The 16,069-nt window shown below is 53.8% G+C and overlaps 1 protein-coding gene across 1 annotated transcript; it reads right to left on the bottom strand.

Moving 5' to 3' along the window:
- Nucleotides 1-498: 498 nt before the first annotated feature.
- thoc6 (THO complex 6) lies at nucleotides 499-10,333 on the bottom strand (the record flags this gene model as incomplete). Its single annotated transcript, XM_078208580.1, has 7 exons — nucleotides 499-571; nucleotides 1,191-1,240; nucleotides 3,304-3,406; nucleotides 6,023-6,094; nucleotides 8,448-8,496; nucleotides 9,133-9,170; nucleotides 10,230-10,333. Coding segments are annotated over 7 exons (489 nt in total), but the record flags the coding sequence as incomplete, so codon positions are not given.
- Nucleotides 10,334-16,069: the final 5,736 nt, after the last annotated feature.

The following is a 16,069-nucleotide window of genomic DNA, read 5'->3' as shown; positions in this document are numbered from 1 at the left end:
GAGGGAGGGAGAGAGAGACGGGGAGGGAGGGAGAGAGAGACGGGGAGGAGAGAGAGAGAGACGGGGAGGGAGGGAGAGAGAGACGGGAGGAGGGAGGGAGAGAGAGACGGGGAGGGAGGGAGAGAGAGACGGGAGAGAGAGAGAGAGACGGGGAGAGAGAGAGAGAGAGATTAGTTTGACAATGTTGGACGAATCAAAGGATGTGACGTCTGTGGCGGGGCACCGGGAACACTGCTTCCCGGTTTTCCGTCCTCCGAGCAGGATGTGGAGGGGGCCCGTCGCACAGAGACTGTTCGCGACCCTCGAGGAAAAACCTCGTGCCCTCTCACTCGCACAGCCCCTTGTCCCGCCTTTGCCCCTCAACTCCATGCCCCAGCCTGACCGGGGAGGTCGGGGAGGGGGGGGGGGGGCACCCCAGCTCCGTGCTTGCCCAATCCCCCGGGAAGGTTCCCCTCCTGACAGAAACCCAGGGTGCTCAGACCCCATCCCCCCCCCCACCGACACTCACCATCCAATCCGAATCGATACAGAGGCAACCAATCCACTTCCCGTACTGGGGCCTGGCGCATTTCTGTAAGGCAGAACAGAAATTCGGCCTGTCAGCTCCGACTCTCACCAACTTTTACAGATGCCCCATAGAAAGCATCCTTTCCGGGTTGTATCACAGCTCGGTCTGGGGCTCCTGCTCTGCCCAAGACCGCAAGGAACTACAAAGGGTCGTGAATGTAGCCCAGTCCCATCACCAGCCTCCCATCCACTGACTCCGTCTACACTTCCCGCTGCCTCGGGGAAAAGCAGCCGGCATAATCAAGGACCCCACACACCCCGGACATTCTCTCTTCCACCTTCTTCCGTCGGGGAAAAGTCTGAGGTCACGTACCGACCGACTCAAGAACAGCTTCTTCCCCGCTGCTTTTGAATGGACCTACCTCGCATTAAGTTGATCTTTCTCTACACCCCGAGCTGTGACTGTAACGCTACATTCTGCACACTCTCCTTTCCTTCTCTATGAACGGTATGCTTTGTCTGTATAGTACGCAAGGAACAATACTTTTCACAGTATCCTGATTGGAGGGCTCCGTGAGGTCAGAGAAGGGAGGGGTAGGGGGGGGGGGAGAGAGTCGCCCGCGAGGAACAGGGGGGTTAATGGGGCTCGATAAGGGGACCTGGTCACAAAACAGGACACTGACCTCGTATTTGTAAGGTTCGATCATCTGAATTTGGCTTGCACTGCGGAGATCTACCAAAAAAAGACAATTTACAGAATGAGAGGGGGACCCGTATTCACCCCTTAACTCCCACTGTACACAATCCCAATCCCCTTCCCGTTCACTCCCACTGTACACAATCCCAATCCCCTTCCCGTTCACTCACACTGTACACAATCCCAAACCCCTTCCCGTTCACTCCCACTGTACACAATCCCAATCCCCTTCCCGTTCACTCCCACTGTACACAATCCCAATCCCCTTCCCGTTCACTCACACTGTACACAATCCCAAACCCCTTCCCGTTCACTCCCACTGTACACAATCCCAATCCCCTTCCCGTTCACTCCCACTGTACACAATCCCAATCCCCTTCCCGTTCATTCCCACTGTACACAATCCCAATCCCCTTCCCGTTCACTCCCACTGTACACAATCCCAATCCCCTTCCCGTTCACTCCCACTGTACACAATCCCAATCCCCTTCCCGTTCACTCCCACTGTACACAATCCCAATCCCCTTCCCGTTCACTCCCACTGCACACAATCCCAATCCCCTTCCCGTTCGCTCCCACTGTACACAATCCCAATCCCCTTCCCGTTCACTCCCACTGTACACAATCCCAATCCCCTTCCCGTTCACTCCCACTGTACACAATCCCAATCCCCTTCCCGTTCACTCCCACTGGACACAATCCCAATCCCCTTCCCGTTCACTCCCACTGTACACAATCCCAATCCCCTTCCGGTTCACTCCCACTGTACACAATCCCAATCCCCTTCCCGTTCACTCCCACTGTACACAATCCCAATCCCCTTCCCGTTCACTCCCACTGTACACAATCCCAATCCCCTTCCCGTTCACTCCCACTGTACACAATCCCAATCCCCTTCCCGCTCACTCCCACTGTACACAATCCCAAACCCCTTCCTGTTCACTCCCACTGTACACAATCCCAATCCCCTTCACTCCCACTGTACACAATCCCAATCCCCTTCCCGTTCACTCTCACTGTACACAATCCCAATCCCCTTCCCGTTCACTCCCACTGTACACAATCCCAATCCCCTTCCCGCTCACTCCCACTGTACACAATCCCAATCCCCTTCCCGCTCACTCCCACTGTACACAATCCCAATCCCCTTCCCCTTCCCTCCCACTGTACACAATCCCAATCCCCTTCCCGTTCGCTCCCACTGTACACAATCCCAATCCCCTTCCCGTTCACTCCCACTGTACACAATCCCAATCCCCTTCCCGTTCACTCCCACTGTACACAATCCCAATCCCCTTCCCGTTCACTCCCACTGGACACAATCCCAATCCCCTTCCCGTTCACTCCCACTGTACACAATCCCAATCCCCTTCCGGTTCACTCCCACTGTACACAATCCCAATCCCCTTCCCGTTCACTCCCACTGTACACAATCCCAATCCCCTTCACTCCCACTGTACACAATCCCAATCCCCTTCCCGTTCACTCCCACTGTACACAATCCCAATCCCCTTCCCGCTCACTCCCACTGTACACAATCCCAAACCCCTTCCCGTTCACTCCCACTGTACACAATCCCAATCCCCTTCCCGTTCACTCCCACTGTACACAATCCCAATCCCCTTCCCGTTCACTCCCACTGTACACAATCCCAATCCCCTTCCCGTTCACTCCCACTGTACACAATCCCAATCCCCTTCCCGTTCACTCCCACTGTACACAATCCCAATCCCCTTCCCGTTCACTCCCACTGTACACAATCCCAATCCCCTTCCCGTTCGCTCCCACTGTACACAATCCCAATCCCCTTCCCGTCCGCTCCCACTGTACACAATCCCAATCCCCTTCCCGTTCACTCCCACTGTACACAATCCCAATCCCCTTCCCGTTCGCTCCCACTGTACACAATCCCAATCCCCTTCCCGTCCGCTCCCACTGTACACAATCCCAATCCCCTTCCCGTTCACTCCCACTGTACACAGTCCCAATCCCCTTCCCGTTCACTCCCACTGTACACAATCCCAATCCCCTTCCCGTTCACTCCCACTGTACACAATCCCAATCCCCTTCCCGTTCACTCCCACTGTACTCAATCTTACCCCAAAGCCTCACAGTACCGTCTTCACTGCCTGAGACGCACTCCTTCTGCCCCTCCCTCAGGACAAGGCAATGCACATACTCCTTGTGGCCTCTTAGGGTGTGCTGTAGTGTGGGGTCAGGCAAGGGGGGAGGAAGGGGGAAGAGAGAGGGAGATGCACAGGGGTTAAAGGGGGTCTTTTGCCAATGCTGCCACTCCCCAACCCACCATATTAGCCACACGTGCAACAATTAATTTGTTCCCCGTCCCGCACAAAATGTACACCAAAATGTACCCCCCACTCCCCTCCGTGACCCCATCCTATGACGGGGGAACAGGAGGAGGCCATTCAGCCCCTCTCTCTCTCTCCAGCCTGTTACACAGGAACAGGAGGAGGCCATTCAGCCCCTCTCTCTCTCGAGCCTGTTACACAGGAACAGAAGGAGGCCACTCAGCCCCTCTCTCTCGAGCCTGTTACACAGGAACAGGAGGAGGCCCATTCAGCCCCTCTCTCTTCCCAGCCTGTTACACAGGAACAGGAGGAGGCCATTCAGCCCCTCTCTTTCCAGCCTGTTACAGAGCAACAGGAGGAGGCCCATTCAGCCCCTCTCTCTCTCAAGCCTGTTACACAGGAACAGGAGGAGGCCCATTCAGCCTCTCTCTCTCTCGAGCCTGTTACACAGGAACAGGAGGAGGCCATTCAGCCCCTCTCTCTCTCCGGAGCCTGTTACACAGGAACAGGAGGAGGCCATTCAGCCCCTCTCTCTCCAGCCTGTTACACAGGAACAGGAGGAGGCCCATTCAGCCCCTCTCTCTCGAGCCTGTTACACAGGAACAGGAGGAGGCCATTCAGCCCCTCTCTCTCTCTCGAGCCTGTTACACAGGAACAGAAGGAGGCCATTCAGCCCCTCTCTCTCGAGCCTGTTACACAGGAACAGGAGGAGGCCATTCAGCCCCTCTCTCTCCAGCCTGTTACACAGGAACAGGAGGAGGCCATTCAGCCCCTCTCTCTCCAGCCTGTTACACAGGAACAGGAGGAGGCCCATTCAGCCCCTCTCTCTCCAGCCTGTTACACAGGAACAGGAGGAGGCCATTCAGCCCCTCTCTCTTTCAAGCCTATTAAACAGGAACAGGAGGAGGCCATTCAGCCCCTCTCTCTCTCCAGCCTGTTATGCAGGAACAGGAGGAGGCCATTCAGCCCCTCTCTCTCCAGCCTGTTACACAGGAACAGGAGGAGGCCATTCAGCCCCTCTCTCTCCAGCCTGTTACACAGGAACAGGAGGAGGCCCATTCAGCTCCTCTCTCTCCAGCCTGTTACACAGGAACAGGAGGAGGCCATTCAGCCCCTCTCTCTTTCAAGCCTATTAAACAGGAACAGGAGGAGGCCATTCAGCCCCTCTCTCTCTCCAGCCTGTTATGCAGGAACAGGAGGAGGCCATTCAGCCCCTCTCTCTCCAGCCTGTTACAGAGCAACAGGAGGAGGCCATTCAGCCCCTCTCGAGCATGTTACACAGGAACAGGAGACTATTCAGCCCCTCCCTCTCTACCTACTCCTCTCCGCTATAGAAGCCTTTAATAATCTTAAATCCCTCAGTCAGATCGCCTCCTGAGCCCTCCAGAGTCGAGGGAGTATAAATCGGCCTTTATAAATCGGAGTATCGAGTATTTGGCCTTTATAAATCGGAGTATCGAGTATAAAAGTTGGAGTGTTATGGTAAGGTTATATAAGGCATTGGTGAGGCCGAATTTGGAGTATTGTGTACAGTTTTGGTCACCTAGTTACAGGAAGGATGTAAATAAGGTTGAAAGAGTGCAGAGAAGGTTCACAAGGATGTTGCCGGGACTTGAGAAGCTGAGTTACAGAGAGAGATTGAATAGGTTGGGACTTTATTCCCTGGAGCGTAGAAGAATGAGGGGAGATTTGATAGAGGTGTATAAGATTTTGATGGGTAGGGATAGAGTGAATGCAAGCAGGCTTTTTCCACTGAGGCTCGGGGAGAAAAAAACCAGAGGGCACGGGTTAAGGGTGAGGGGGGAAAAGTTTAAAGGGAATATTAGGGGGGGCTTCTTCACACAGAGAGTGGTGGGAGTGTGGAATGAGCTGCCGGATAAAGTGTTGAATGCGGGGTCACTTTTAACATTTAAGAAAAACTTGGACGGGTTGATGGATGAGAGGGGTGTGGAGGGATATGGTCCAAGTGCAGGTCAGTGGGACGAGGCATGAAATGGTTCGGCACAGACAAGAAGGGCCAAAAGGCCTGTTTCTGACTGTAATTTTCTATGGTTCTATGGTAACACTCCCTATCTCTGTAACCACCTTAGCCCCCAACACTACCCCAATATCTATGTAACCTCCTGAGCCCTCCAGAGTCGAGGGAGTACAGATCGAGGGTGAGTGAGACTCGCCCTCGGAGATTTACCCATTCGACCGTTCTGGGGAATTTACACTGCTCCGTGTCAAAGGACCGAGTTCCCCTCTCCGGGCTGTACAGTCCCCTGAGATTAACCCGGTCACCCCCCCCCCACCCAGATGGAGGTCCAGAGGTGGTGGAAAGGGTCGCAGGATCGTCCCCCTCAGACGGGAGGTCACAGAAGGATGGCCCACCCACCCAACCGCACCCCTCCTTTTGCCCCGCCCCCCTCGACCACACTTTCACCAACTGGTAGAGGATTTAGGGGCCTTCAATTCACCAGAGAACTGCGGTACGGATACGCGGGAAGGGGGGGGACGCGACTCTCACCGTGAAAGTGCCATTCTCTAAGTCCATGGCATGGATGGTGTTGTCACCACAGGCCATGAAGAGACTGTTATCCTGAGAGAGGGAGAGAGAGGCAGAGTTAGTTCACACGAGAGGATACTGTCCTGGGAGTGTTTGATGGGGGACACTGTAGAGGGAGCTTTACTCTGTATCTCACCCTGTGCTGTACCTGTCCTGGGAATGTTTGATGGGGGACAGTGTAGAGGGAGCTTTACTCTGTATCTAACCCCGTGCTGTACCTGTCCTGGGAGTGTTTGATGGGGGACAGTGTAGAGGGAGCTTTACTCTGTATCTGACCCCGTGCTGTACCTGTCCTGGGAGTGTTTGATGGGGGACAGTGTAGAGGGAGCTTTACTCTGTATCTAACCCCGTGCTGTACCTGTCCTGGGAGTGTTTGATGGGGACAGTGTAGAGGGAGCTTTACTCTGTATCTAACCCCGTGCTGTACCTGTCCTGGGAGTGTTTGATGGGGGACAGTGTAGAGGGAGCTTTACTCTGTATCTAACCCCGTGCTGTACCTGTCCTGGGAGTGTTTGATGGGGACAGTGTAGAGCGAGCTTTACTCTGTATCTAACCCCGTGCTATACCTATCCTGGGAGTGTTTGATGGGGGACAGTGTAGAGGGAGCTTTACTCTGTATCTAACCCCGTGCTGTCCTGGGAGAGTTTGATGAGGACAGTGCAGAGGGAGCTTTACTCTGTATCTAACCCCGTGCTGTACCTGTCCTGGGAGTGTTTGATGGGGACAGTGTAGAGGGAGCTTTACTCTGTATCTAACCCCGTGCTGTACCTGTCCTGGGAGTGTTTGATGGGGACAGTGTAGAGGGAGCTTTACTCTGTATCTAACCCCGTGCTGTACCTGTCCTGGGAGTGTTTGATGGGGGACAGTGTAGAGGGAGCTTTACTCTGTATCTAACCCCGTGCTGTAACTGTCCTGGGAGTGTTTGATGGGGACAGTGTAGAGGGAGCTTTACTCTGTATCTAACCCCGTGCTGTACCTGTCCTGGGAGTGTTTGATGGGGGACAGTGTAGAGGGAGCTTTACTCTGTATCTAACCCCGTGCTGTACCTGTCCTGGGAGTGTTTGATGGGGGACAGTGTAGAGGGAGCTTTACTCTGTATCTAACCCCGTGCTGTACCTGTCCTGGGAGTGTTTGATGGGGACAGTGTAGAGGGAGCTTTACTCTGTATCTAACCCCGTGCTGTACCTGTCCTGGGAGTGTTTGATGGGGGACAGTGTAGAGGGAGCTTTACTCTGTATCTAACCCCGTGCTGTACCTGTCCTGGGAGTGTTTGATGGGGACAGTGTAGAGCGAGCATTACTCTGTATCTAACCCCGTGCTATACCTATCCTGGGAGTGTTTGATGGGGGACAGTGTAGAGGGAGCTTTACTCTGTATCTAACCCCGTGCTGTCCTGGGAGAGTTTGATGAGGACAGTGCAGAGGGAGCTTTACTCTGTATCTAACCCCGTGCTGTACCTGTCCTGGGAGTGTTTGATGGGGACAGTGTAGAGGGAGCTTTACTCTGTATCTAACCCCGTGCTGTACCTGTCCTGGGAGTGTTTGATGGGGACAGTGTAGAGGGAGCTTTACTCTGTATCTAACCCCGTGCTGTACCTGTCCTGGGAGTGTTTGATGGGGGACAGTGTAGAGGGAGCTTTACTCTGTATCTAACCCCGTGCTGTAACTGTCCTGGGAGTGTTTGATGGGGACAGTGTAGAGGGAGCTTTACTCTGTATCTAACCCCGTGCTGTACCTGTCCTGGGAGTGTTTGATGGGGGACAGTGTAGAGGGAGCTTTACTCTGTATCTAACCCCGTGCTGTACCTGTCCTGGGAGTGTTTGATGGGGGACAGTGTAGAGGGAGATTTACTCTGTATCTAACCCCGTGCTGTACCTGTCCTGGGAGTGTTTGATGGGGGACAGTGTTGAGGGAGCTTTACTCTGTATCTAACCCCGTGCTGTCCTGGGAGTGTTTGATGGGGCGACAGTGCAGAGGGAGCTTTACTCTGTATCTAACCCCGTGCTGTACCTGTCCTGGGAGTGTTTGATGGGGGACAGTGTGGAGGGAGCCTAACTCTGTATCTAACCCCGTGCTGTACCTGTCCAGGGAGTGTTTGATGGGGACAGTGTGGAGGGAGCCTAACTCTGTATCTAACCCCGTGCTGTACCTGTCCAGGGAGTGTTTGATGGGGACAGTGTAGAGGGAGCTTTACTCTGTATCTAACCCCGTGCTGTACCTGTCCTGGGAGTGTTTGATGGGGGACAGTGTAGAGGGAGCTTTACTCTGTATCTAACCCCGTGCTGTCCCTGTCCTGGGAGTGTTTGATGGGGGACAGTGTAGAGGGAGCTTTACTCTGTATCTAACCCCGTGCTGTACCTGTCCTGGGAGTGTTTAACATAACTCACCTTCTGGTTTAGAACCAAGCTGTTTATTTCTGGGATGTCCAGTCTGGTTCTGCAAAAGTTAATAAAAATCAAAGTTGAGAGAGGGAGGGTTCGGAGAGGCTGGCAAGGCGGAGGGAGGTGGCGTTACTTGGACAGAGAGTGTGGGAGGGTGAGCTGTGAGGAGGACACAGAGATGCTTCAGTGTGATCTGGACGGGCTGTGTGGGTATCTGCATGGCAGATGCAGTATAATGTGGATAAATGTGAGGTTATCCACTCTGGTAGCAATAACAGGAAGACAGATTATTATTTGAATGGGTGTAAACTGAGAGAGGGTGGATTCTCAGTGAGACCTTGGAGTCCTGGTGCATCAGTCGCTGAGAGTAAGCGCACAGGTACAGCGGGCAGTGAAGAAGGCAGATGGTCTGTTGGCCTTCATAGCGAGAGGATTGGAGTTTAGGGATAGGGAGGTTTTGCTGCAATTGTACAGGGCGTTGGTGAGGCCACACCTGGAGTATTGTGGGCAGTTCTGGTCTCCGTATCTGAGGAAGGATGTCCTTGCTATAGAGGGAGCGCAGCGAGGGTTTCCCAGGCCGATTCCTGGGATGGGAGGTCTGTCACATGAGGAGAGACTGAGTGGGTTAGGATTCTATTCACTGGAGTTTGGAAGAGTGAGAGGGGATCTCGGAGAAATAGGATTGAGTTACCCAAACGCAGGGCGACGGGTCCAAGCCTCCTTGCAAACCTGAAAATTAAACAGATAAACACATTGTCACAGTGCGTTAGATACACTGTCCTTTCCCCCCTCTGGGACTGGGTGTCACAGTGCGTTAGATGCACTGTCCTTTCCCCCTCTGGGACCGGGTGTCACAGTGCGTTAGATACGCTGTCCTTTCCCCCCTCTGGGACCGGGTGTCACAGTGTGTTAGATACACTGTCCTTTCCCCCTCTGGGACCGGGTGTCACAGTGCGTTAGATACACTGTCCTTTCCCCCTCTGGGACCGGGTGTCACAGTGCGTTAGATACACTGTCCTTTCCCCCCTCTGGGACCGGGTGTCACAGTGCGTTAGATACACTGTCCTTTCCCCCTCTGGGACCGGGTGTCACAGTGCGTTCGATACACTGTCCTTTCCCCCTCTGGGACCGGGTGTGACAGTGCGTTAGATACACTGTCCTTTCCCCCTCTGGGACCGGGTGTCACAGTGCGTTCGATACACTGTCCTTTCCCCCTCTGGGACCGGGTGTGACAGTGCGTTAGATACACTGTCCTTTCCCCCTCTGGGACCGGGTGTCACAGTGCGTTAGATACACTGTCCTTTCCCCCTCTGGGACCGGGTGTCACAGTGCGTTAGATACACTGTCCTTTCCCCCTCTGGGACCGGGTGTCACCGTGCGTTAGATACACTGTCCTTTCCCCCTCTGGGACCGGGTGTCACAGTGCGTTAGATACACTGTCCTTTCCCCCTCTGGGACCGGGTGTCACAGTGCGTTAGATACACTGTCCTTTCCCCCTCTGGGACCGGGTGTCACAGTGCGTTAGATACACTGTCCTTTCCCCCTCTGGGACCGGGTGTGACAGTGCGTTAGATACACTGTCCTTTCCCCCTCTGGGACCGGGTGTCACCGTGCGTTAGATACACTGTCCTTTCCCCCTCTGGGACCGGGTGTCACAGTGCGTTAGATACACTGTCCTTTCCCCCTCTGGGACCGGGTGTCACAGTGCGTTAGATACACTGTCCTTTCCCCCTCTGGGACCGGGTGTCACAGTGCGTTAGATACACTGTCCTTTCCCCCTCTAGTTACCTTCTTAACAAGTTCATTCCAGTTCCAGGCCTTTACGTCTCCAGTTCCAGAGCTTATCAGCTGCCGACTGGTGGACACCAGACTGTAGACGGGACCCTCATGAGCTGCAGCGCAAATTGGAGTTAGATACAGAGTAAAGCTCCCTCTACACTGTCCCCCATCAAACACTCCCAGGACAGGTACAGCACGGGGTTAGATACAGAGTAAAGCTCCCTCTACACTGTCCCCATCAAACACTCCCAGGACAGGTACAGCACGGGGTTAGATACAGAGTAAAGCTCCCTCTGCACTGTCCCCCATCAAACACTCCCAGGACAGGTACAGCACGGGGTTAGATGCAGAGTAAACCTCCCTCTACACTGTCCCCCATCAAACACTCCCAGGACAGGTACAGCACGGGGTTAGATACAGAGTAAAGCTCCCTCTACACTGTCCCCCATCAAACACTCCCAGGACAGGTACAGCACGGGGTTAGATACAGAGTAAAGCTCCCTCTACACTGTCCCCCATCAAACACTCCCAGGACAGGTACAGCACGGGGTTAGATACAGAGTAAAGCTCCCTCTACACTGTCCCCCATCAAACACTCCCAGGACAGGTACAGCACGGGGTTAGATACAGAGTAAAGCTCCCTCTACACTGTCCCCCATCAAACACTCCCAGGACAGGTACAGCACGGGGTGAGATACAGAGTAAAGCTCCCGCTACACTGTCCCCCATCAAACACTCCCAGGACAGGTACAGCACGGGGTTAGATACAGAGTAAAGCTCCCTCTACACTGTCCCCATCAAACACTCCCAGGACAGGTACAGCACGGGGTTAGATACAGAGTGAAGCTCCCGCTACACTGTCCCCCATCAAACACTCCCAGGACAGATACAGCACGGGGTTAGATACAGAGTAAAGCTCCCTCCACACTGTCCCCCATCAAACACTCCCAGGACAGGTACAGCACGGGGTTAGATACAGAGTAAAGCTCCCTCTACACTGTCCCCATCAAACACTCCCAGGACAGGTACAGCACGGGGTTAGATACAGAGTAAAGCTCCCTCTACACTGTCCCCATCAAACACTCCCAGGACAGGTACAGCACGGGGTTAGATACAGAGTAAAGCTCCCTCTACACTGTCCCCATCAAACACTCCCAGGACAGGTACAGCACGGGGTTAGATACAGAGTAAAGCTCCCTCTACACTGTCCCCATCAAACACTCCCAGGACAGGTACAGCACGGGGTTAGATACAGAGTAAAGCTCCCTCTACACTGTCCCCCATCAAACACTCCCAGGACAGGTACAGCACGGGGTTAGATACAGAGTAAAGCTCCCTCTACACTGTCCCCATCAAACACTCCCAGGACAGGTACAGCACGGGGTTAGATACAGAGTAAAGCTCCCTCTACACTGTCCCCCATCAAACACTCCCAGGACAGGTACAGCACGGGGTTAGATACAGAGTAAAGCTCCCTCTACACTGTCCCCCATCAAACACTCCCAGGACAGGTACAGCACGGGGTTAGATACAGAGTAAAGCTCCCTCTACACTGTCCCCCATCAAACACTCCCAGGACAGGTACAGCACGGGGTGAGATACAGAGTAAAGCTCCCGCTACACTGTCCCCCATCAAACACTCCCAGGACAGGTACAGCACGGGGTTAGATACAGAGTAAAGCTCCCTCTACACTGTCCCCATCAAACACTCCCAGGACAGGTACAGCACGGGGTTAGATACAGAGTGAAGCTCCCGCTACACTGTCCCCCATCAAACACTCCCAGGACAGATACAGCACGGGGTTAGATACAGAGTAAAGCTCCCTCCACACTGTCCCCCATCAAACACTCCCAGGACAGGTACAGCACGGGGTTAGATACAGAGTAAAGCTCCCTCTACACTGTCCCCATCAAACACTCCCAGGACAGGTACAGCACGGGGTTAGATACAGAGTAAAGCTCCCTCTACACTGTCCCCATCAAACACTCCCAGGACAGGTACAGCACGGGGTTAGATACAGAGTAAAGCTCCCTCTACACTGTCCCCATCAAACACTCCCAGGACAGGTACAGCACGGGGTTAGATACAGAGTAAAGCTCCCTCTACACTGTCCCCATCAAACACTCCCAGGACAGGGACAGCACGGGGTTAGATACAGAGTAAAGCTCCCTCTGCACTGTCCCCTATCAAACACTCCCAGGACAGGTACAGCACGGGGTTAGATACAGAGTAAAGCTCCCTCTACACTGTCCCCCATCAAACACTCCCAGGACAGGTACAGCACGGGGTTAGATACAGAGTAAAGCTCCCTCTACACTGTCCCCCATCAAACACTCCCAGGACAGGTACAGCACGGGGTGAGATACAGAGTAAAGCTCCCGCTACACTGTCCCCATCAAACACTCCCAGGACAGGTACAGCACGGGGTTAGATACAGAGTGAAGCTCCCGCTACACTGTCCCCCATCAAACACTCCCAGGACAGATACAGCACGGGGTTAGATACAGAGTAAAGCTCCCTCCACACTGTCCCCCATCAAACACTCCCAGGACAGGTACAGCACGGGGTTAGATACAGAGTGAAGCTCCCGCTACACTGTCCCCATCAAACACTCCCAGGACAGGTACAGCACGGGGTTAGATACAGAGTAAAGCTCCCTCTACACTGTCCCCATCAAACACTCCCAGGACAGGTACAGCACGGGGTTAGATACAGAGTAAAGCTCCCTCTACACTGTCCCCATCAAACACTCCCAGGACAGGTACAGCACGGGGTTAGATACAGAGTAAAGCTCCCTCTACACTGTCCCCCATCAAACACTCCCAGGACAGGTACAGCACGGGGTGAGATACAGAGTAAAGCTCCCGCTACACTGTCCCCATCAAACACTCCCAGGACAGGTACAGCACGGGGTTAGATACAGAGTGAAGCTCCCGCTACACTGTCCCCCATCAAACACTCCCAGGACAGATACAGCACGGGGTTAGATACAGAGTAAAGCTCCCTCCACACTGTCCCCCATCAAACACTCCCAGGACAGGTACAGCACGGGGTTAGATACAGAGTAAAGCTCCCTCTACACTGTCCCCCATCAAACACTCCCAGGACAGGTACAGCACGGGGTGAGATACAGAGTAAAGCTCCCGCTACACTGTCCCCATCAAACACTCCCAGGACAGGTACAGCACGGGGTTAGATACAGAGTAAAGCTCCCTCTACACTGTCCCCATCAAACACTCCCAGGACAGGTACAGCACGGGGTTAGATACAGAGTAAAGCTCCCTCTACACTGTCCCCCATCAAACACTCCCAGGACAGGTACAGCACGGGGTTAGATACAGAGTAAAGCTCCCTCTACACTGTCCCCATCAAACACTCCCAGGACAGGTACAGCACGGGGTTAGATACAGAGTAAAGCTCCCTCTACACTGTCCCCCATCAAACACTCCCAGGACAGGTACAGCATGGGGTTAGATACAGAGTAAAGCTCCCTCTACACTGTCCCCATCAAACACTCCCAGGACAGGTACAGCACGGGGTTAGATACAGAGTAAAGCTCCCTCTACACTGTCCCCCATCAAACACTCCCAGGACAGGTACAGCACGGGGTGAGATACAGAGTAAAGCTCCCGCTACACTGTCCCCATCAAACACTCCCAGGACAGGTACAGCACGGGGTTAGATACAGAGTAAAGCTCCCTCTACACTGTCCCCATCAAACACTCCCAGGACAGGTACAGCACGGGGTTAGATACAGAGTAAAGCTCCCTCTACACTGTCCCCCATCAAACACTCCCAGGACAGGTACAGCACGGGGTTAGATACAGAGTAAAGCTCCCTCTACACTGTCCCCATCAAACACTCCCAGGACAGGTACAGCACGGGGTTAGATACAGAGTAAAGCTCCCTCTACACTGTCCCCCATCAAACACTCCCAGGACAGGTACAGCATGGGGTTAGATACAGAGTAAAGCTCCCTCTACACTGTCCCCATCAAACACTCCCAGGACAGGTACAGCACGGGGTTAGATACAGAGTAAAGCTCCCTCTACACTGTCCCCCATCAAACACTCCCAGGACAGGTACAGCACGGGGTTAGATACAGAGTAAAGCTCCCTCTACACTGTCCCCCATCAAACACTCCCAGGACAGGTACAGCACGGGGTTAGATACAGAGTAAAGCTCCCTCTACACTGTCCCCCATCAAACACTCCCAGGACAGGTACAGCACGGGGTTAGATACAGAGTAAAGCTCCCTCTACACTGTCCCCCATCAAACACTCCCAGGACAGGTACAGCACGGGGTTAGATACAGAGTAAAGCTCCCTCTACACTGTCCCCCATCAAACACTCCCAGGACAGGTACAGCACGGGGTTAGATACAGAGTAAAGCTCCCTCTACACTGTCCCCATCAAACACTCCCAGGACAGGTACAGCACGGGGTTAGATACAGAGTAAAGCTCCCTCTACACTGTCCCCCATCAAACACTCCCAGGACAGGTACAGCATGGGGTTAGATACAGAGTAAAGCTCCCTCTACACTGTCCCCCATCAAACACTCCCAGGACAGGTACAGCACGGGGTTAGATACAGAGTAAAGCTCCCTCTACACTGTCCCCCATCAAACACTCCCAGGACAGGTACACCATGGGGTTAGATACAGAGTAAAGCTCCCTCTACACTGTCCCCCATCAAACACTCCCAGGACAGGTACAGCACGGGGTTAGATACAGAGTAAAGCTCCCTCTACACTGTCCCCCATCAAACACTCCCAGGACAGGTACAGCACGGGGTTAGATACAGAGTAAAGCTCCCTCTACACTGTCCCCCATCAAACACTCCCAGGACAGGTACAGCACGGGGTTAGATACAGAGTAAAGCTCCCTCTACACTGTCCCCATCAAACATTCCCAGGACAGGTACAGCACGGGGTTAGATACAGAGTAAAGCTCCCTCTACACTGTCCCCATCAAACACTCCCAGGACAGGTACAGCACGGGGTTGGATACAGAGTAAAGCTCCCTCTACACTGTCCCCCATCAAACACTCCCAGGACAGGTACAGCACGGGGTTAGATACAGAGTAAAGCTCCCTCTACACTGTCCCCATCAAACACTCCCAGGACAGGTACAGCACGGGGTTAGATACAGAGTGAAGCTCCCGCTACACTGTCCCCATCAAACACTCCCAGGACAGGTACAGCACGGGGTTAGATACAGAGTAAAGCTCCCTCTACACTGTCCCCATCAAACACTCCCAGGACAGGGACAGCACGGGGTTAGATACAGAGTAAAGCTCCCTCTACACTGTCCCCATCAAACACTCCCAGGACAGGTACAGCACGGGGTTAGATACAGAGTAAAGCACCCTCTACACTGTCCCCCATCAAACACTCCCAGGACAGGTACAGCACGGGGTTAGATACAGAGTAAAGCTCCCTCTACACTGTCCCCATCAAACACTCCCAGGACAGGTACAGCACGGGGTTAGATACAGAGTAAAGCTCCCTCTACACTGTCCCCATCAAACACTCCCAGGACAGGTACAGCACGGGGTTAGATACAGAGTAAAGCTCCCTCTACACTGTCCCCCATCAAACACTCCCAGGACAGGTACAGCACGGGGTTAGATACAGAGTAAAGCTCCCTCTACACTGTCCCCCATCAAACACTCCCAGGACAGGTACAGCACGGGGTTAGATACAGAGTAAAGCTCCCTCTACACTGTCCCCCATCAAACACTCCCAGGACAGGTACAGCACGGGGTTAGATACAGAGTAAAGCTCCCTCTACACTGTCCCCCATCAAACACTCCCAGGACAGGTACAGCACGGGGTTAGATACAGAG

The sequence above is a fragment of the Mustelus asterias genome, unplaced genomic scaffold, assembly GCF_964213995.1.
Source record: "Mustelus asterias unplaced genomic scaffold, sMusAst1.hap1.1 HAP1_SCAFFOLD_3982, whole genome shotgun sequence".
NCBI classification, from domain to species: Eukaryota; Metazoa; Chordata; class Chondrichthyes; order Carcharhiniformes; family Triakidae; genus Mustelus; species Mustelus asterias.
Note: the sequence above shows the minus strand (reverse complement) of the source record. Positions and strands in the feature narration are given on the sequence as shown.